General features: G+C 38.8%; 1 protein-coding gene across 1 annotated transcript in view; it reads left to right on the top strand.

Annotated features, from left to right (window-relative positions):
* MOSMO (modulator of smoothened) overlaps positions 1–21,703 on the top strand; it is a 76,779-nt gene that overhangs the window by 47,946 nt on the left and 7,130 nt on the right. The window contains exon 2 of the mRNA XM_054455637.2: positions 19,698–19,910. Within this exon, the coding sequence (XP_054311612.1) occupies positions 19,698–19,910 (213 nt within the window). The remainder of the gene's footprint in view (positions 1–19,697; positions 19,911–21,703) is intronic.

Genomic DNA, 21,703 nt, shown 5'->3' with positions numbered 1-21,703 from the left:
CCAGTATCTTGCAAACTTTTAAAGGAACTAGCTATTTTTTCCTGCTACCCTTGCATCCTCCTTGTGCTTAAATACAAATCCACTGGAGGCAAATACAAGTGACACCATGCAGTACTCAGAATCACTCCTTCTTTATGATGGATGGTAAAGACTTCATTACTAGCTTAACTTTGCTTCCTAGACTTTTTCTCTCATGAAAATAAATTCTTTCCAGAACAATCATCAGTCTTTAATGCAAATAAGTTGCTTGAAAAAGATTTATCTTTGCAGCTCAAGTCACAAAAATTCTATCCCATATCAGGTTTTGTAATGGAAAGTGGATCAGTAGGTGTTGCTCACATAGCAAGCTGATAATTGTAGTCATCTTAACCTTTAGCCATCACTTTAGAGTGGAAAAGAAATGACTTGTCATTATGCCTCTCTTATATGCCTGTGTTTTTCACTAACTTTAGAGGAAGAGTAGTTAGGCAGCCTTACTGACTTGAATAGTACAAAGCATGTGGTTGAACCATGCCAAAACTGTGAAGCTGTTTGGTGATATATCCTCCACACTGTGGTCCCAAAAGACCAGTAAACCTAAAGGGACTAATTTGGGCCATCAGGGGTCAAGGCAGAGTAGAACCTTGGGGTATATTCCTGCTTTCAGAGAGGTGGCAAAAGTAAGCCTGGATACCCTGTGCTAGACTTCGTAGCTTTGCCCGGAAGCCCTCTCTTCTTGGGGACTAGGCTTATTTAGTTCTCTTTCTAAAACGTTTTGACAAATATAACTTATATTCTAGGACATCTGCCACTGAGGCCTGAGTTCAGACATTAATTGTCAATTCTGTCTTTTTTTCCTTCAAGTTTCTCTTTCTTGTCGCTTCCTTTTCTCCCTCCTTTCTTTCTTTTTTTTTTTTTTTTTGAGACGGAGTTTCACTCTTGTTGCCCAGGCTGGAGTGCAATGGCGCGATCTCGGCTCAAGGCAACCTCTGCCTCCCAGGTTCAAGCGATTCTCATGCCTCAGGCTCCTGAGTAGCTGGGATTACAGGCATACACCACCACACCCGGTTAATTTTATATATTTTTTTTTGGTAGGGATGGGGTTTCTCCATGTTGGTCAGGCTGGTCTCAAGCTCCTGACCTTAGGTGATCCACCTGCCTCGGCCTCCCAAAGTGCTGGGATTACAGGCATGAGCCACTGTGCCCGGCCTTCTCCCTCCCTTCAAATTAGGCAAACAAAAATTTTCTAATGTCTCTCTGGTTTCTCTGTGTTTACATTTCACTGTCCCAGGAACCAGCCTAGTCCATTAGGAACCAACATACTCCCCAAGATACATCTCAAATGACAGTTTGCTGGCCATGTTAAAAATGCATTTCTGATTCTATTTAGGGATGCCTTTAGCCCATGAAATAAATGAGAACATTATCAGGATTCATAATTATTATCTGGATATGTCCCTAAAATATAACATGTTTTGCTGACTTACTGAAATACATATTTGTTTCTAGTTTTTTCTATTTCCCTTCCTTTCAAATAGTTAAATAGTATCAGTGGCCTAGGAAAGTCACTGTTCAAACAATTCCTTCCTTAAAATGAAGAATTATCGACTATTCTCTAACTTATTATTTTAGAGAGAGAGAGTATAATGTGAAAAAATGTGGTGTCTTTATTCATTTTTTGTTGCTATAACAATACCTAAGACTGGGTAATTTGTAAAGAGCAGAAATTATTTCTCACAGTTCTGGAGGCTGGGAAGTCCAAGATCAAGTTGCCAGCAGCTTAGGTGTCTGGTGAAGGACCAATCTCTGCTTTCAAGATGGGGCCTTGATGCGGCATCCTCCTGAGGGAGGAACACTGTTCTAACATGGCAGAAGAGAGTGAATTCATTCTCACAAGCTCTTTTTATGGCAGCATGAATCTGCTTGTAAGAGTGGAATCCTCATGACCTGAACACCTTCCATTAGGCCCCACCTCCCAACACAGTTGCATTGCGGATTGTTTCCAGCACATGAATTTTGGGTTGCACATTGAATCATAGCATGTGAGTTCTCAAATAACAGACACAAAAGTTACATAGAAGAGATTGATAGTTCATTCACTTAATATTTATTGCAGACATTATATGTCAGGAACTCTGCTAGGCATTAGATATATATTGGAAAATAAGATAGATACTGGCCATATACAGAACTTATCTGTATAAGTTAACAGATAACAGACAACAGTTAACAGACAACAAAAAAATAAAAATAAATATAATTGTCATAGTGCTATAAAGGGAGAAATGTAGTTTTAACAGGAACCTACTAACAGGAAGAAGTTACAAGGGAAGTCCTCCCTAGGAAAATGACATGTAAACTGGAAATGAAAGGAAGTGCAGGAGTTAGCAAGAACATGAGCAGGGAATAGTTCTGCCGGCAAAAAGAATAATGTGCAAAAGGCCCTGAAGTGGAAAAGAGTTTGGTGCTTTTAGGAGCTGAAGAAAACCAATGAGGCTAACTTGTATAGAGCCAAGGGGGAGGAGTGAGATTAGATCTGTCTGAAGAAATAGGCATAGTTCAGGTAATACAGGACCTGGTAGGCCATTGTAGAGATTTTGTCCTTTATCCTAAGAGTGATGGAAGCCATTAAAATATTTAAGGTAATGTGACAAAAATCAGATTGCATGTTAGAAAAAGTTGTTCTGGGCCGGGTGCGGTGGCTCACACCCGTAATCCCAGCACTTTGGGAGGCCAAGGCAGGTAGATCACGAGGTCAGGCGTTTGGGACCAGCCTAACCAACATAGTGAAACCCCATCTCTACTAAAAATACAAAAATTAGTCGGGCGTGATGGCATGCTCCTGTAATCTCAGCTACTTGGGGGGCTGAGGCAGGAGAATCACTTGAATCCGGGAGGCGGAGGTTGCAGTGAGCCGAGATCACACCACTGCCCTCTAGCCTGGGTGACAGAGCGAGACTCCGTCTCAAAAAAAAAAAAAAAAAAAAGAAACAATTGCTCTGCAGTATAAAGAAGAAAGGATTGGAAGGGATAAGAAATGAGTGCTGAGAATTGACTTTGACTTGGGTTGGGATGTTGGACATGTAGACAGAGAGGACAGGATAGACTTTTGTTTAGGAGGTAAATTCCACTTGACTTAGTGATTTCAGAGTGGGAACCTGTGGGGGAAAGAAGGGGAAGGAGTTAAAAATAACTGACCTGTGCAACTGGATGAATAGTGGTGCCATTGAGAAGGACACTGGGAGGTTTGAAATGGAGGATAAGTTCGTTTTCGTATTTGTTGAGCTTGAGATGCCTGTGAGGCATCCAAGTGGAAATATTAAGTAAGCAATAAGCAGGAATCTGGAGCTTAAAAGAGATATCTTAGCTAGAGATCAATTTGTGAGTCATTGTCTTTTAGGTGATAATTGAATCAGTGAACCCAGCTGAGATTGCCTAGGAAGAATATGGAGTGAGAAGAAAAGGGCAGCTTGGGAACAAACTTGACAACTCTTTGGTGATGTTCTGTATAATTTTTATTCTGAACAGACTTTGGTTTTATAAGAATTGTACTTTGAAATAACCTTGGTTGTTTTAACTGAGACTTTCTGTTGTGATGTAGTAACCCTCTCTCTCTCGCCAGATATATTGTCATCTCTTTATTTTTTGTATGTAATCTATTATTTATTCAAACAGTGAATAGACTTGGCCATTCATTGATCATCCAAAGGTAATATAAGTGATGTTTTCTAAGCATCTGGGTTAAACAGTTTTGTCTAGATACAGTAGTAAGAACCATTCTTATTATATTCTTGTCCTATAAATGGTTGAGGTGATAAAATGTTTAGCTGTCTGTTCAGATGTAATAAGGAAGGTTGAATTCTCCTTGGCAGCCTTTTTTCATGAGTTGTTGGGCATCTCTCAGAGACAGCTCTAGAGATAATAAACGTTTATTATTCTGGTGTCCTGACTGATGTCATCTCTTATTGCCTAAGCCTCAGTCTGGGATTAAGATGGTGGGTGTGTTAGTCCATTCTCACACTGCTATAAAGAAATACCTGAGACTGGGTAATTTATAAAGAAAAGAGGTTTAATGATTCACAGTTCAGCATGGCTGGGAAGGTCTCAGGAAACTTATAATCATGGCAGAAGGGGAAGGGGAAGCAAGGCACCTTCTTCACAAGGTGGCAGGAAGGAGAATGAACGCAGGAGGAACTACCAAACATAAAACCATCAGATCTTGTGAGAACTCACTATCACGAGAACAGCATGGGGGAAATCACCCCCATGATTCAGTTTCCTCTACCTGGTCTCTCTCTTGACATGTGGGGATTATGGGGATTATAATTCAAGATGAGATTTTGGGAGGGGACACAGCCAAACTATATCGATGGGGTTTTCCCCCTTTGCCACTAAGTAGCCGCAGAAGGCAGGATAAGAAATTGACAAATTGGCCAGTGTGGTGGCTCATGCCTGTAATCCCAACACTTTGGGAGGCTGAGGCAGGTGGATCACTTGAGCTCAGGAGTTCAAGACCAGCCTGGGCAATATGGTGAAAATGTGTCTCTACCAAAAATACAAAAATCAGCAACGCGTGGTGGCACATGTCTGTGGTCCCAGCTACTCAGGAGGCTGAGGCAGTAGGATCGCTTGATCCCAGGAGGCTGGGGTTGCAGTGAGCCGAGATTGCACCACTGCACTCCAGCCTGGGCAATAGAGTGAGACTCTGTCTCAAAAAAAAAAATTGACAAATTGGACTCAAAATATAAAACATTTGTCCTTCAAGAGCCATTGCTAAGAAAATTTAAAAGCAAGGCTATGGGGGAAATATTGGTAAAACACATGTCAGAAGATGGACTTGTATTCAGAATATTCAGAATATATAAAGAACTCTTTAATCATTGGACAACTTGACTTTTTTAATTGATAAAGATTTTAATAGGCCAGAGATGGCAAATAAATACATGAACATATGTTCTATATCATTAAACATTAGGGAAATAAAACCACAGTAAGAGACCTCTACATGCCTACCTCTACATTTTTAGAATGGCTAAAACTAAAAAGATTGAAAATACAAAGTGTTGATGAATATGGTGAACAACTAGATTTTTAGATATTGCTGCTGGGAATGTAAAATAGTACAGCTGGCTGGGCACGGTGGCTCATAACTGTAATCCCAGCACTTTGGGAGGCCGAAGCAGTCCAGTCAGTTGAACTCAGGAGTTCAAGACTAGTCTAGCCAACACGGTGATACTCCATCTCTACTAAAAATACAAAAGTTAGCCGGGCTTTATGATGCGTGCCTGTAATCCCAGCAACTCCAGAGGCTGAGGCAGGAAGATCACTTGAAACCAGCAGGCGGAGGTTGCAGTGAGCCGAGATCGCACCATTGCACTCCAGCCTGGGCAACAGGAGCAAAACTCTGTCTCAAAAAAAGAAAAAAAAAAAAGAAAAGTACAGCCACTTTAGCAAACAGTTGGGTAGTTTCTTATAAATTTAAACATACACTTACCATATGACTAAGCTTTTCACTCCTAGGAATTAACACAGGAAAAATGAAAACAGGTCTTTACAAAGACCTGTATGCAAATGTTTATAGTAGCCTTATGATTGCGTATGATTTCATTTATATAAAATTCTACAAGAGGCAAAACTACACTGTTAGAATGTAGATCTACCTTGGGAGCTTGGGGGAGGAGGCTAACTGCAAAAGAGTCTGGGAACTTTTTATGGTGATGCATATATTCTATATCATGATTGAAATGGCTACATATATTTGTCAGAACTCATTGAATTGTACATTTTAAAATGTGAATTTTATTGTATCTAAACTCGACCTCAGTAAACCTAATGTCAGCATTTGTGAAGGGTTATCAGAAGCCTTTTAGGATATCACTTGTAAAATGGGACAGTAGACCTAAAGACAATGAAGTTTTTGCTCAAAATTCCGTGAGTAGTGGTGCCTGTGGATGGAATGCTTATGTCCAGATTCCTAATCCCACATGACTGCACAATTCCCTTGGCATTAACTCACACCCTCCTATGTATTGTGCTTTTTAACTTTCTGTGGATGTGCGTCTGGCTCTGTGTATGTAAGTTCTGGAAACACAGGGGTCATGTCTTCATGTGTCCTTCATACATCCTACAGTGTATTGCACAGATCATGTGCTCAGTATTTGCGGAATGAATGAAAGCTTGGTATAGCACACTTGTGCCTACTAGACTTGGACAGAAAAGTCAGGCATAGCTCATGGTGTGGTGCCAGGCTTCTCAAGATCATGAGAAACCTTCTCTAAAGTATGGTTTTTCTAGACCACCATCTCTTTGCTTAGGAGATCATGGCTACCACAAATGTAAGCTAATTAATGAGGGATTGATTTTATATATTTCTGCAAAAGCTTAGATAGTGTTTTCAGAAGTTGAAAATTGAGGGAGATATCACCTTACATTTTTAATCTTATGCTGAATTTAACTACAATGAGAAAACAAGCTCCTCTTAAAGACTAAATGGAAGAAGAGATGTCAGAACTAGAACTTTTGTCTTTCTCCAAAGCTCTCCACTCTTAAATCTATCCACTTTATAATTGAGGCATCACACTGATGGCACAGAGAAACACTTGTCTCTGTGTTAAACTTGCTTTCCTCATATTTGTGAGGCTCTAAACTTTTACAGTTCTGACTCATTTAAAAACAAGTGGATCTACATAAATTGGACATGAATTCATGATTTTTCTTCTAAGTCTAAAAAAGCAAGAGACTCAGAGGTACTATGAGACAACAATAAATTTAAGAGAAAACTAAAATAAAAAATATATAAAAAATTAAGAGAAAGATAGAATCCCAAACTATGTTTCTCTTCTTTTTTCTTTTCTTATATTTAATTTATTTTAGAGAGAGGGTCTCACTTTGTCACCCAGGATGGAGTACAGTAACATGTTCATAGCTCACTGCAGCCTCAAACTTCTGAGTTCAAGCAATCCTCCCGCCTCAGCCTCTTGAGTAGCTTGAACCACAGGCGCACATCACCATGCCCGGCTGATTTTTTTAGTTTTTGTAGAGATAAAGTCCCAGTGTGTTGCCCAGGCTCAAACTCTTGGCCTTAAGTGATCCTCCTGCCTCCATCTCCCAAAGGGCTGGGATTACAGGTGTGAGCTGAGCCATAGCAGCTGGCCTATTTCTTTTTTTAAAAGTATATTGACATAGCAACACATTATTGATAATATTTTAACATCTATCAAGTTCTTACTCTGTGCCAGGCATTTGTTCTGAGTGCTTTGTATACATTCTCTCTCTTAATCCATATAATACTGGGAGGTCATTCTGCATTTACTGAGGAAACTGAGGTACACAGAGGTTAATTAACTTGCCCAAAATCTCACAGCCAGTAAGTGGTGGACCTGGATTTGAGTCTTTTTTTTTTTTTTTTTTTTTTTAAGATGAAGTCTTGCTCTGTCGCCCAGGCTGGGGTGCAATGATGCAATCTCGGCTCACTGCAACCTCTGCCTCCCAGGTTCAAGCGATTCTTCTGCCTCAGCCTTCTGAGTAGCTGGGATTACAGGCACATGCCACCATTCCCGGCTAATTTTTTTATTTATAGTAAAGATGGGGTTTCACCATGTTGGCCAGGCTGGTCTCGAACTCCTGACCTCAGGTGAACCACCTGCTTCAGCCTCCCAAAGTGCTGGGATTACAGGCGTGAGCCGCCACGCCTTTTTTGAGTGGCCAGATTTGAGTCTTAATCCAGAACCTGAATTTGAACTGCTGATATGCTATCTCCCTGTGAAGACAACACATACATGACTAAATGGTTTAGAATTTGATTTAATGTCAGAGAATTACTGTACTCATGTAAATAGTTAAGGTAGTACAATTTAGTAGAGAAATGATTTAAAGTTGTTTAATACTGGAATATCAACTAGTTGAAAAAGAGCAGTTACTTTAACAGACCTGGAGATCATAAATGGACCTTTTGCTATTGTAACTTTATAAATTCCTTTCTGAAAAGGTAGTAGTGCACATTTTCTGGTCGATGCAAATAGGTAAGACAAATATGAGTGTTCATTTTGATGTCTGAGAGTAGACTATAAATAGCCAAGTTTCCTTGGAGATAGGAGAAGAACCTAAAGTTGATGTAGGGAATCCTTTTGTTCTTCAGACAAAGATATTGGGATGTTTCTTTAAGGAGAATAAACCGAGAGCAGGGTGTTCCTTGAACGTTTATGAGAAATAGTGGCTAGTGTAGGAAGAGGTTACATTTTATAAGGAACAAAACCCAGGGGAGCCTCTCCTGCGAACTGACAAGAGGAACCCAAAGATGACATCTCCCTCTATAATTTTTTTTGACTTCCCATGAAAGTCCTTAGATTCACTATCACTGTGCTTACAAAATTGTGATTAAGTCTGTTCTGATAGAAGTCTGAATGTTCCTGGAGGTATTTTTAGGAATACTGTTCATTTTCTTTACTCAATGAATGGTATTCAGGGAAGTTAGCATCATGTGCTAGGAAGTTTTGAAGTGGGTAATTCAAAACCTGGGTTTTAGTCTCAGCGCTGCTAATCAACTTTGTATCCTTGGATTAATCATTTAATCTCTCTGGGCTTCAGTATTTTCTAAACCCTAATTTGGGGAGATTAGAACAGATGATCTCTGAGATCCCTGCCAGCTCTAAATTCTCTAATTTTATGACTGCTTTTGGCCGGGAGCTTTAGTTGTTTGAGAGCTGCTATTGTCTGCTGCATTGCTTGCTTGTTTCTTGATCATTGTCCATAGGCAGTCCTTTTCTATGAGGCTATGGGGTCATTAATGTTTAGTCTTTTTGTTAAAATACTTTTACAGATAATTCCGCAGTACTTTTCTGGCCACAAGAATTATTTAACCTACCAAATTTAACTTTCATTCTCTTTACCAGTCTCACCTTAATCCAGCTCAGTTCTGTGTACAAACCATGAAGGTTATTCATTCAGGTGAAATAAATGGGTTACTTCTGCCAGATTAATCAGGGAAGAAACAATAAGTATCCTTGAATGGAATTCTTCCATGGGAGTTTCTCGTGATACCCTAATTGAAATGGAATAGAAAATGTAGACATTGTAATTTAAATTCCATTTTAGCCTTCTACCTGACTCACTTTGGTTTATGCTAATTTCTTTGGCATACTCTTAATTTCTTTTAGATCCAGAGCATGTGCTTAAATTCATACATGATTGAAAGATTTCATAGTGTGTAATGTAAATGCAATTAGCACACTTAAATTTAATGTGTAATATCCTATAAACCTTTTAGAATTTTAAAATATAAAGCAAACGTTCTTTTTTTTCCAAAGACAGAATTGTATGGATTTATTTACACTTAGATAAGACAGAGTAAAAATACAAAGGTTCTCACCCCCTCTCCCCACGTCACCTCCAATTCTCTTCAACCAGAGTAGGCTACTCTTGGCAGTATGACAAATATCCTTCCACGTATTTTCCATACATTATATGGATAGTTTAAACATTGTGGTAAGCTTTTCTTTAATGAATTCTTCATGCACTATATGTTAAGAGCTTCAGTAATTGGCAGAGTCATAGTGCCATAGTGAGGACAGATTCTGGTAGCATGTTGTACTTGTCAATAAAGCAGATTTTAAAATAGAGATTTGCTGCTAGTTAGTGTTTAATGTCTTTAGGGATTAAACCTAAGGTCACTTTAGGGAGCAAGAGCTAATAAGCTGTAATGTGAGGGCAGTGTTGGGTATGATTTAGTCAAGTGTAAAATAAGGCCTCCAAACTACAGTCATGCTTACAAACAGGTGGTAATAGTTGTCTTTTAAATCAGGATAGAGGGAACAGCCAACAGGATGCAAGGAAAAAGAAAATCAAACTTAAAGGCTAATGATCATTTTTTACTTGTTATATAACAAAACGTTTTGTTATTTCATTATAATAGCAAAGCTTTCTCAATCTCCAGGCTTCCAGCATTGGTATTCCAATAAAATCCATCCCCAGAGCTTCTATTTCAGCAAGCCTGAACTTGCCTTGTGTGTGGTCATCAATCTGAATAATATACTAAAAAGTTGAACAGGGAAGTAATGTCCTGACTACTTTTTATGACCAATAGCCTTAGCACCCTTTTTATGTTGGAATGCAAGTTTCATGAGTACACTACTGTGTTAAATTGGTGTGTCTTGTACTGTCCTGTGTATGTTTTAACCAAAAAAAAAAATCTAATTTCTTTTCCTGAAAACTCTTATTCAGTGCTTACAGTTCTGATTGCCTTCCAGATGTTATCTCATTATCTTGTTTAATTCTCACACAGACCTAAATGTTGGTTGTACTATTTTTTTGCTGAAGCAGGCTTGGAAAGATTAACTAACTTGCCCAAATTAGTGACAAAACTGAAATTCAAATTGTGACCTGTTGTTGAGTTTAATTTCTGGAATGGCAAAGTAAGGACCTCCAAAAATCTGCTCCTCTATAAAAGCAACAAGTAGACTGGCAAAATTATTAGGTCAACCTTTTCAGAACTCTGGAAATTAAAGCTTGCAACAATTGAAGGAGCATTCGAGAAAATTACCTGTATTTGGGTAAGAATAGCAAACTTTATGGCAGTTTCAATTGTGCTAATTCCATCTACCTGTCCCCAGTACCCTTGAAAGCCAATAGCCTCACAACTATAGTAGTTGTGAAAACTAGCAGCTTAGCAACCAATTGAGAGGGCAGGGGGTTTGGTACTTTTTAAAGCCCCATCCCCAGAGAATTGTCACTATTTGATCGGTCTGGCAGCTCACTGAAAATTTCAATTTTTAGGGCTTATCTTTGTTTGATCAGATTCAGAGTTTGCTCTGTTCTATTCCTAGGGCATTTGTTAAAAACAGTCAGCAGTTGTTCAGCATCACAGGTTCCTGAGGTATTGGGGTAACAAAAGACTGACAGGCAAACATAAAGGAAAATTTGAGGAATAGAATGTCCATAGGAGTCTTTGAAAAGCTCCAACATATTTCTGGGAACCTGAAAGGCCACACACATGTTTGGGACTGTCCACATACCCAGGAAAGAACTGGGAAGGCCCTACTCTCTCACGTCTACCTGATTTAGGACTCAATGTGAGCAGGAAGTGAGGGCCAAGGCAGAGTTGTAAATTGCCTGCTGCAGCATTGATGATGTGCCACAGCACAGAGAGAGACCCCCTCAGCAAAGGCTGAGAGTCTTATTGGTTCAAAGAATGTAAAGAAACCTTATTCTAACCATTAGCTAACTACTAAACTAATCTAATAGATGAGGCCACACACAACAAAGGATACAGACTTTACAGAATGATTCCAGGAAGGTTAGTAAACAGTAACAACAACAAATCCTGGGGAAGGAAGGAATTTGATTTCCATAGATGTCACGTTATATTATTCAAATGTCCAGTTTTCAACTAAAAATTGCAAGACACACACAGAAACAGGAAAGTGTGGCCTATACACAGGAAAAATAAAAGTGTTCAATAGAAACTGCTCCTGATGAAGCCCAGACATTGGACTTACTAGACAGAGTTTAAATCAGCTGTTGTAATTATAAATATGTTCCCCCAAATAACAAAGAATTAAAGGAAAGTTTGAAAACAGTGGCTTACCACATAGAGAATATCTAATAAAGAGATAGAAATTATTTTCAGAAATAAAATAGAAATTCAGGAGTTGAAAAGTTAAATAGCTAAAACAAATCAGAAGTAGAAAAAATCATCAAACTTAGAGACACGTCAATTGAGATTATCACATATGCGGAACAGAAAGAAGAAATAAAAGTGAAGGGAACATAAGAAACGTGGGACATTATCAGGTGGGACATGTTCAAAGTGCTGTATCACTCTCAGCTGGATGTGTTGTGGTGGCTCACGCCTGTAATCCCAGCACTTTGGAAGGCTGAGGCAGGCAGATCACTTGAGGTCAGGAGTTTGAGACCAGCCTGGTCAACATGGTGAAACACCATCTCTACTAAAAATACAAAAAAATTAGCTGGACGTGGTGGCACATGCCTGTAATCCCAGCTACTCGGGAGGCTGAGGTAGGAGGATCGCTTGAAACCTGGTAGGCAGAGGTTGCAGTGAGCCAAGATCGTGCCACTGCCCTCCGCCTAGACAACAGAATGAGACTCTGTCTCAAGAAAGAAAGAAAGAAAAAAATGACTGTCAATCAGTAATTCTATATCCAGCAAAACTGTCCATCAAAAATGAAGGAGAAATGTAGACATTTCAAGATAAACAGAAATGGAGACAATTCATCACAAGTAGACACGTTCTATAGGAAATACTAAAGTGTGTTCACAGGCTGAAATAAAAGGACACTAGTCAATATTTTGGATCCACATAAAGAAATAAAGAGCACTGGTAAAGGTAACTACATAGGTAAATGTAAAAGTCAGTACAAATATATTTTTGCTTGTAACTTTTTAATTTTAAATCAATAATTATAAAACTTTTAGGCTTATAGTGTATACATATAATTTGCATAATAATAGTTCAAAGACAAGGGAGAGAATGGAGCTATATTGGAGTAAAGTTTCCGTATGCTACTGAATTTAAGTTGGTATTTAAATGATTGTTGGATTTCTTTTGAGGTAATATTCACCATTTTAAAGTGTACAACTTATAAAGTCCTTAAAATGGCCTAAAAAATAAAATGTACAACATAGTGGTTTTTCCTACATTCACATATATGGGCTTTCTTATAGTATTGTGCAACTATCACCAATGTTTAATTCCAGAATATTTGTAACATTCAAAGAAAGAGAAACCCTGTACTTCCCAATTTCTTTTTCCCCCATCCTCTGGCAACCACTAATCTATTTTCTGCCTCTTTGGATTTGCCTATTCTGGACATTTCACATAAACGGAATTATGTAATATGTGGTCTTTTGTGTCTGGCTGCTTTCACAAAGCATTGTGTTTTTAAGGTTTATTCATGTTGTAACATATATCAGTAGTTCTTTTTCTTAATTGCTGAAAAATTCATTGTATGGATATTTTGTTTTTTATTCATCAGTTGATGGACATTTGTATTGCTTCTACTTTTTGGCTATTATGAATAATACTGCTATGAACATTCATATGTAAGTTTTTGTGTAAAGTTATGTAGTCTCTTCCAACCCTAAGTTGGTGCACTGCAGGACAATTCAATTCTGACACTAATCACCTGGAGTTAGTGCAGACCTCACAAATTAAGGACTCAGTTCTCCACAAATTCAGATGCTGCTCCCAATGCAGATGCTACCCACAAGGTCGGGGGTCCCCAGGCTACCTCTCCTTCTCACTGGCTACAACTTTAGGGGTTCCCATGATCTCATCAGGTTCAGTAAGGAGATACGATACTTTGATAGGAGCCCAGAGGACAAGCACTCAACTCAGGATGGGAGTGTAAGAGCTTGTCAAGGAAGATATCCCAGGAGCAACTTCTAAGCTGCAACTGGAATTTCTAGTCATAGGTAAGAGCCAGGAAAAGAGGTTTGATAGAGTATTGTAGGCAGAGGGAACAGCATATATGAGGGCCTGGGGTGTGTATAATATAAGGAGATATATGAATTAGGAATTAATCTAAGAATTAGAGCATCAAGTATGAAAAGAAATGAAAAACTAGAAGCAGTATAATCCAGACCTTTACAGCCTATTTTAAACAGTTTGGATTTAGGACAGAGAGTCACTATAGAAGAGCCAAATCCAAGAAAGATCCCTAAAGAACACAAAATTTTAACAAATGGGAAAGAAAAAATTGTATATGAAAGGAGGAGAAACTAAAGAGGCAGGAGGAAACCCAGTAGATACGGAGGGAGTTACCAAAACCAAAGGAAATGTGTTTGAAGAAGCTATATCAAATGCTGCTAAAATGTTAAGTCCAGGACTTTAAATGTTAAGCATCCATTAGAGTTGGTGTTATGGAGTGAGTGAGCTTCACAAGAGCTCTATCAAAGTGGTAGTTCGGGCAAAAGCCAACCTTCAGTAGGTTGAAGAGTGAATTAGACTCTGGGAAGTGGAGGCAGCAGAGGAGGAGGAAATCTGGCCATGGCTAGGGGCAAGGGAGGTTAGACAAAGCAAGACAGAGACAGAAAGCATGATGCCACTGGAGGACATGTTGGCATATGGGATAGTTTTGTTTTATGGTAGGGGAGACTTAAACACATTCAAACATTTTTGAGATCCAGAAGAGGATATGAAAAGAGAAAATAATGTATTGGGTAAGATCCCAAAGGAGGGGAGGATGGGATCCAAAACACAAGGAGAAAGGATTGTGAGAATGAAAGAATGAATGTGTTCAGATACATTTGTAAGTTTGATGGTAGACAGTTGAGGATTTGCTGTCTGATGGCCTCTATTTTTTTCTGAGAAATAATAGAGACTGATACCTACTGAATATGAAGGAAGTGGTAGATTTTTTAAAGGAGAGTGCAGGAGTCTTGGAACAGCCTCAGCAAGGAACAGTGAAGCATGGAATTAGTGAGACCTAATTAGTTTCTGGACAGAGATGATGGCCCTGAGATTAAAATTTAGAAATTTACAGCAGCACCCGTCTGCTCTGATATGATTTTCTCCATCAGCATTCCACAGCCTGGAGGTTAGTACAAGAAGGAAGAAATTTCTATTGAGTCAGGGCTATCATTTTTGCCAGGTGGGTGCAATGAAAAGATAAAAGGTGGTAACATCATGGATCAAGGACTCTAGCCTGGGTAGGGAAAGACATGAAGGCAAGAGGAACGTGAGAAACTGGGAGAAACTGTAAGGATCGGTGACTGTAAACTCCCGGGAGGGTAAGAACAGGTGAAAGTCACAGGAGGGGATGCTGTTACTACAGTGGAGAGTAGGGCTCAGCCTCAGCCTATTATGTTACTCAGGTTTTCAGACACTGTCCATGTGTGGCTCATTAAGTTTCTTTGATTTACCTGTTCACTCTTTTTTTTGGCCAGTTTGCTATTTATAAGCACCTATATCCTAAAATACAATTTAGAAATCATAGCAGATAAAAATCATCACCACTAGCTATGTTTCTAGAGGAAAAAATTAGGTGTGTGACTTTTTTAAGTTACCCGTAGGCTGTTGTTTTGTTTTTGTGCTTCTACTCATTCAGAGGGCGAGCTGCCAGGGTCTCACTTACCCAGGGAGGTGCACAGGGCTGTGTACATTGGGGTCTTTCCCCTTCCTGTTCCCTATCTTCACGTGCCATCCAATTCTAAATTTCTTCAGCCAACCCATTGCTAAAACATGAAACTCTGTAATTTCAGTTCAATTGGGATACTACCCCTCGCTCAAATACAAATGCTCTTGGGAAAGGCAGTATGTTAAGCTTTTATCAATCATTAAGACATTTGTGGTAGAGTATTTTTTGGCCTGTGTAACCAGTGAAACAGCTTGCCAAGAACAGATTTTATTTCCCCAAGGAGGAAGTAGAGCAAGAGATCCACATCTGTGGTAGGGATTGGGCACTCCAAATCACAGTACCTAGAGCTGACAGGGAGAGCCCCGTGAGAGGAGGAGAGCATTGTCCGGAGGAGGAAAACATAACAGGGAGATGGAAGAAGACAATAGCTAATGTTAACTTCACTATTTTTGCTCAAATCCAACCCTGTATGGGAAAACCCTCTCTCTGGCCAGGTTGACAAGCACTCCACATGATTTGCTCTGACAGACTGGTGGGTGTGCGCCTTTCTGCCTTACAACCCCTGTGTTACAGATTTTCTGTGACACTGCTTTTACATGTAGTGATGACATACCTTATAATCATCCTCACTGTGGCAACAGACATGCTCAGACTGGCTGTATTAAATCGTTTTAACAGTGTCTGGATTTACAGATGACGAGTGTCGAAACTTCTTAAGATGCCCCCACTTAATGGAGTAAGACTCAGGATGACTTCCCTTTTGTGTGTTATGCTGCGCAGGTGAGATGCTGAGAGGCATGTGGGATGCTGTAGTTTCTAGTTCCGTTTCCTTTTTCCTATTGTGTACAAGTCTTTTATTTGTCTGGGTTAGTTACCTAGGAAACAGCTGCAGGGTACAGATGGATTGGCTGTTTGGAGAATGGAATTAGAGGCCCCTTCAAGAGGCAAAAAGACCTGTTGGATAAAACAAAAATTCGTGAATGGCTGAGCTTGTATTTAATAAGTGTGCAGAAACCACACTAAGATAGCTCTACAGTAGAGAACTTATTTAATGCAGTGCGATTTTAAATTTAGCTTGTTTTTAATACATTTAAACTCACTTAATGCTTATGAATTCCACTACTACAGGCCATTTTGGGGTTTCCAGTGGAGTGGAAGGTGCAGTTCCCTCCTCTGAAAAGCTCATGTCCTGTTTGGGGATAAAAAGAAGCTACCTTAAAGTAAGTGCATGGTTGTATGATACAGACTAAATGTGTTAAGGGAATTTAGAAGAAGTAAAAGATCTTGACTATTAATGTGGGTGATGAGTCTGAAGCTCAAGGAGGTAATTCCTTGAGGTAAAATATTAAATTTGAAGGCCTGGTGAAAGTTCAGGTACTAACAGACCTGAATTTGTAAGATTTAATAGTAACAGCACAGTTAGCCTTGCAAATTCCCCCAGTCAGCTTACGGAAAATATATGACTGTGATATGATATAAATGTTGTCAACTTAGAGTCTCACTCAAGAAAATGAACTTTAACAATGTTGACTGACCACTGTTTGCATTAGCCCTTGCATATTTAAGGAAAGTCTATTTTTACTGAATGTGTGAGCATATTAGTTGTTGAATCTCTGACTGCTACTATGCTGAGCACGAGAGAGACTCAGTAAAATATTTGTGTATTGGCTGGGTGCGGTAGCTCACGCCTGTAATCCCAGCACTTTGGGAGGCCGAGACAGGCGGATCACGAGGTCAGGAGATCGAGACCATCCTGGCTAACACGGTGAAACCCTGTCTCTACTAAAAATACAAAAAAATTAGCCGGGCGTAGTCGTGGGCGCCTGTAGTCCCAGCAACTCGGGAGGCTGAGGCAGGAGAATGGCGTGAACCCGGGAGATGGAGCTTGCCGTGAGCCGAGATTGCACCACTGCACTCCAGCCTGGGTGACAGAGCGAGATTCCATCTCAAAAAAAAAAAAAAAAAAAATGTGTATTGATTTTCTTATATACAGTATGCCTTCTGTTTGTCGATTAGCATTAGCTTTTTTTTCTTCTAGAATAGAGCTGCTATTTGGTTTTGATTTATTGTGATAAGGAATTTGATAAATACAGGACTATAGCTATTCTTTTAAAGCTAAACCATGGTCAGATTATTTGCAGTTTTATAGAAGGTGTTGTAATTTTCGTACTTGTTCTGTTTGTAGTCACTTGGTGTGGTGTGCTAGACAGAGGAGGAGGAGAAAATTCCACTCAGAATCTACAGGCATAGGAGGTTAAGTTAAATTTCGTTTCTAATGCTAAGAGAGTAAGAAAGTCAACATAAGGATACTCAAATATTTAGAAGGAGAGTTCAGTTATGATGTACTGAACCTACAATTTTTAATATTTACCAGCAAAAAATAATCAAACGTAAATCTAAGTTCACTAGGTATGTAGTTACCTTTGTAACTGTACAGACTTTGTATGTTAAATTGAGAAGAAAGTTGCTAATATAATAATTCATAATATTGCGTTTTGTCAGAGGGTATTTCATTGCCAGCAGTTACATCTTTTATAAATGGAACAGTGACTAGAAAAGGATAATTTGTTAAAGGTCTTTTGCTGAATGATCAGGAGTAGTTTCCTGTTAAGAGTTCTTGAGCACTGCTGTGAATGCCTTCATTTCCAAAATTACAAGAAAATGCCTTATCATAAGACACTCCGTCAAGTTTTTTTGTTTGTTTGTTTTCAAGAAGACTTTTTAGTGTTTTTGTTTAAGAACAGTCATGCAATTCCCTGGTGCCTACTCACCTCTACCAAATCCTCTCTTCTGGTTTCAAGCAATTACCGTGAAAAACTTAAAAGGTTAGCAATAAATAGTGTGACAATTTTTTTTTACTGATTTACTTCTCTTTGGCCTATGAAGTCAATCAGCTCCAAGTAGAAGGTGGTGTGTGGCATAGTGTGTGGCATTTTTGTGAAGATTTGCATACTTTCTGTCCAGTCTGCCTTCCTCCTGCCTGTGACAACCCCATAATTATAATGTTGCTTGCCCCTGGGCAGGGATCACCAGATGGGTCTAGTTATTAGATGACTTGGGAGAAAAAGTACAGCTTGTTTATTTTCTTCTCTGCTTAACAGTTAGCATTTGGGGGAGGACTCCAACTCAACTTTGAGAGAAGAACTGATTTCTTGTTTCATTGTATTTCAACAAGTTGCTTTATTTCTAAAAATACATCAATGGCCAAACTCAAGTTGCAGAAAAGCACCCTCCTTCCAGCAGCCCCACCTAGCCACACGTGCAGGTGCGCACACAAGTCCAGCCCTGCTCTGTCTTCCCACCAGGGCAGCTTCCCAAAATGCCACTAGGAATTTCACCAGTTCCCTTCACAGAGGACATTTGTTCATGGCAAGTGCTATGATTTCGAGGTCAATGTCTTTTTTATTTTTGTGTTCATATTGAAAAAATAATGTTCGCCAGGCACAGTGGCTCACACCTGTAATCTCAGCACACTGGAAGGCCAAGGCGGGAGGATCGCTTGAGGCCAGGAGTTCTAGACCATCCTGGGCAACATAGACCCTATCTCTATAAATAAAAGAATGTAGACCAAAAAAATCCCCCCAAAATGCAAAAATCTATTATGTTTCTAATAGCTCCAGAAATTTCCATTCCTATATTTTTGGTAACTTTTCCCATTTGCCATTGCTCTTGGAAGGGGAAACAAGTAGTTTTTATTGAGAAGTACCATTGTAAACATTCTTCTTATTGGGGAAGAAAAAATAATTACTCTGTCACCTTTCTAATCTAAGTTTTTATAAATCACCCCAAATTTGATTGAGGGAGGTCCCTTGGGTTTGACATGAGAACATGTTTATGGAAAAATAATGCTTGATGTTTTACAAAAATCACTTTTATTTAAATGGGGAGAGACACTTTAAGAATTACCTTCATAATTTGCCTTTGTGATTTTCTGTGAAGCATGCCGGCCACGGTTTGGCAGTGTGAACACTTGTAAACTCTACAAAAATTGGTGAATATACCAAGTTTGGGACAGAGGGCCCTCCTAGTTTTTCCAACATTTTCTTGAGTTTAATGGAAAACTACTTATATTGTAATATTCTTAGACCTTATACCTTTCATAAACATATTGCTTCTGGCATTTATTATTTAATTTTATTTCTATATTACAATTAGGCATATTTCAGGTTTGTCTTCAATTTCCTGAAAAGTGATTTTCTTTTCAGCCAAAATGAAGTCATATACAATGAGTCTTGGATCTAGGAATCAAAAAATACCAGTTCTTTCTGCCAGCATGCAGGCTCAGTGAGGGCAGGAACCTCATCCTGTCTGCTGTTATTTCCCTGGAGCCTAGGAAAATAACTGACACAATTACTCAGAAAAGTATTTATTTAATGAATGCCTGAGTGAACTGCCTGTTTTGACTTTTCTGAGGTCATTTGTTGTTTTTTTAAGTTCACTTTGTATGTTAAACTAAGTATTACTACGTTATGAACTACAGCAGATGCTGAAGAGTAGGACTTAGGATGTGCTTGAATGACCTACAAAGAGATAAATGAGATTTAAGAACTAAAGGGGTGGTGGTGAGGAATATTCCCTGGACAGGCCAAACACACTAAAGTATTCCCACCATTTGCATCTCCCCAGGAGCACTCACTGTGGGCCTCGTGCGACAGTGTCAAACAATCCATGGACGAGACCGGACGTGCATCCCTCCCCGGCTTCCCCCGGAGTGGGTCACCACACTGTTTTTTATCATCATGGGAATCATTTCATTGACTATCACATGTGGTTTGCTGGTGGCTTCCCACTGGCGAAGAGAAGCTACAAAATATGCTCGATGGATAGCATTCACTGGAAGTAAGTAACCTGTGCTTACTAAATTTGTCTAGAAGGCACCCACCCACACTGGTATTTTTATGAAGATAATCAAGAATCAGTAATAAGGATTTCATAATCATCAAAGAGCACCACTTGTGTATGGCCGTGAGATAGACTCTACACAGTCCCATCATTTCTTCAAAACTCTTTCTGCAAGACCAGGACATCCACAACTTTAATCATTTTGTATGAAATGCTATTTTAATGAATTTTATTTTTGCTCAGATTGTGACATAAGTGTTCCAGGTTTGTGACTCAGAGTTACCAGTAGCCTGAGTCTTTTCCTCTTCTTGAAGCTATTGGTATCATCTATCAAAATAAAGATAAATATAGAACAAATACATAAAAATATAAATTAGATGAAGGTGGAAATTTTTTTAATATTGATTTTGAGTTTCTGCTGTATGTTGTAAACATTGAAAAATCACATTTTGTTATTTAATAATTGTTTATCAATATTTCTTACTCCATTAAGCTCTGCCCAAGGGTATAAGTTTATATATTACACATTCCCTTGTACTTTGCAAAACTGGTTTAATTTCACAACACATCAGAGATTTATCTCAAGTTAAACAGAAGAAACAAAAATGCACAAAGAAAAGACATTTCTGCAATTCTGCTTTCGTGCTTCTTTCTCTCCAAAGCAATTTTGCACCCCAGGGGATATTTAACAATATCTGAAAACATTTTTGGTAGTCACAACTAGGGGGATGCTGGTGGGTAGAGGCAGGGAGGCTGCTAAACATCCTACAAATACATAGGACAGCCCCCCACAACAAAGAATTATCTGGTTCCAAGTAGCAGTAGAGCCACTGTTTAGAAATCCTGCTCTAAAGAAACAGGAGAACAATACCTATGCAAATGAGACTTTTAATTCAGTGCCTTAAAATAATCTCAGGTTTGCATACATTTTTAAAAATAAATATAACAGCTGACTTTCTCTTGATATTTTCATTTAGGATGCATATAATTGGGATAAGGGATAATCCCATGTATCCCTATTAATGTTAAAACTCAGTTTATCATAAAAGGCTGCAGGAGAGTGATATTCCTTCATGAGCCTCTGTTTCTTCCTGTATTCTCTGAAATTGATACTCTTTAATGTGTATGTTTCTGGCTCTTTTTATCTATATTGCCCTTAATTTTTAAATTTAGATCAAGTTGCCTTTTATATAAAAAAAGGTTCTCCATCCTTGTTAAGCAGAGCGAAACAAGTTGGTGACCTTTCCCCTGTCAAACAGACCTCCTGAGACAATTCTTTTCTGGAGAGAGGGTCCAGAAGCAATCGTAGAAACAGTGCAGCTAAAGTTAAGGATATTGATAAGAAATTTAAAGAGAATCTGCTTCTTTGTCTTTTACTCACAGATTCACTAATCCAGATAGAAATCACTCTTCAAGGAGTAAAATAATATCAAAGAAGGATTTAGTTTCTGGATTTAGTTGAAATTTGGGAATGCATATGCCTTGAATACCAAAAACCTAAAATATGATTTAGCAAGGTAGTGTGAGTCGAAATGTTAAATGCTCTCATGAGCTATAGATTCTTATGACCCAATAAAGGGAAAGAACTAGGATTATCTTTGTTTTCCATTCCCCTTAAACGGAGAATATTTAAGTATGTGTAATTGCTCCCAAAGGCAATGTATTTTTTCCTTTATTTTTAAAATAATTTAACTTTTTGAAATAATGTGTGCATATGATGCATAATTCAAAATCTGTGAAAGGGTAACCATGTGAAATCATATTTGGCCCTGTCACCCAGCCATCCCCAT

Source organism: Pongo pygmaeus, chromosome 18 (assembly GCF_028885625.2).
Source record: "Pongo pygmaeus isolate AG05252 chromosome 18, NHGRI_mPonPyg2-v2.0_pri, whole genome shotgun sequence".
Lineage (NCBI taxonomy): Eukaryota > Metazoa > Chordata > Mammalia > Primates > Hominidae > Pongo > Pongo pygmaeus.
The sequence above is the reverse complement of the archived record's forward strand: the minus strand, read 5'-3'. Positions and strand labels throughout refer to the sequence as shown.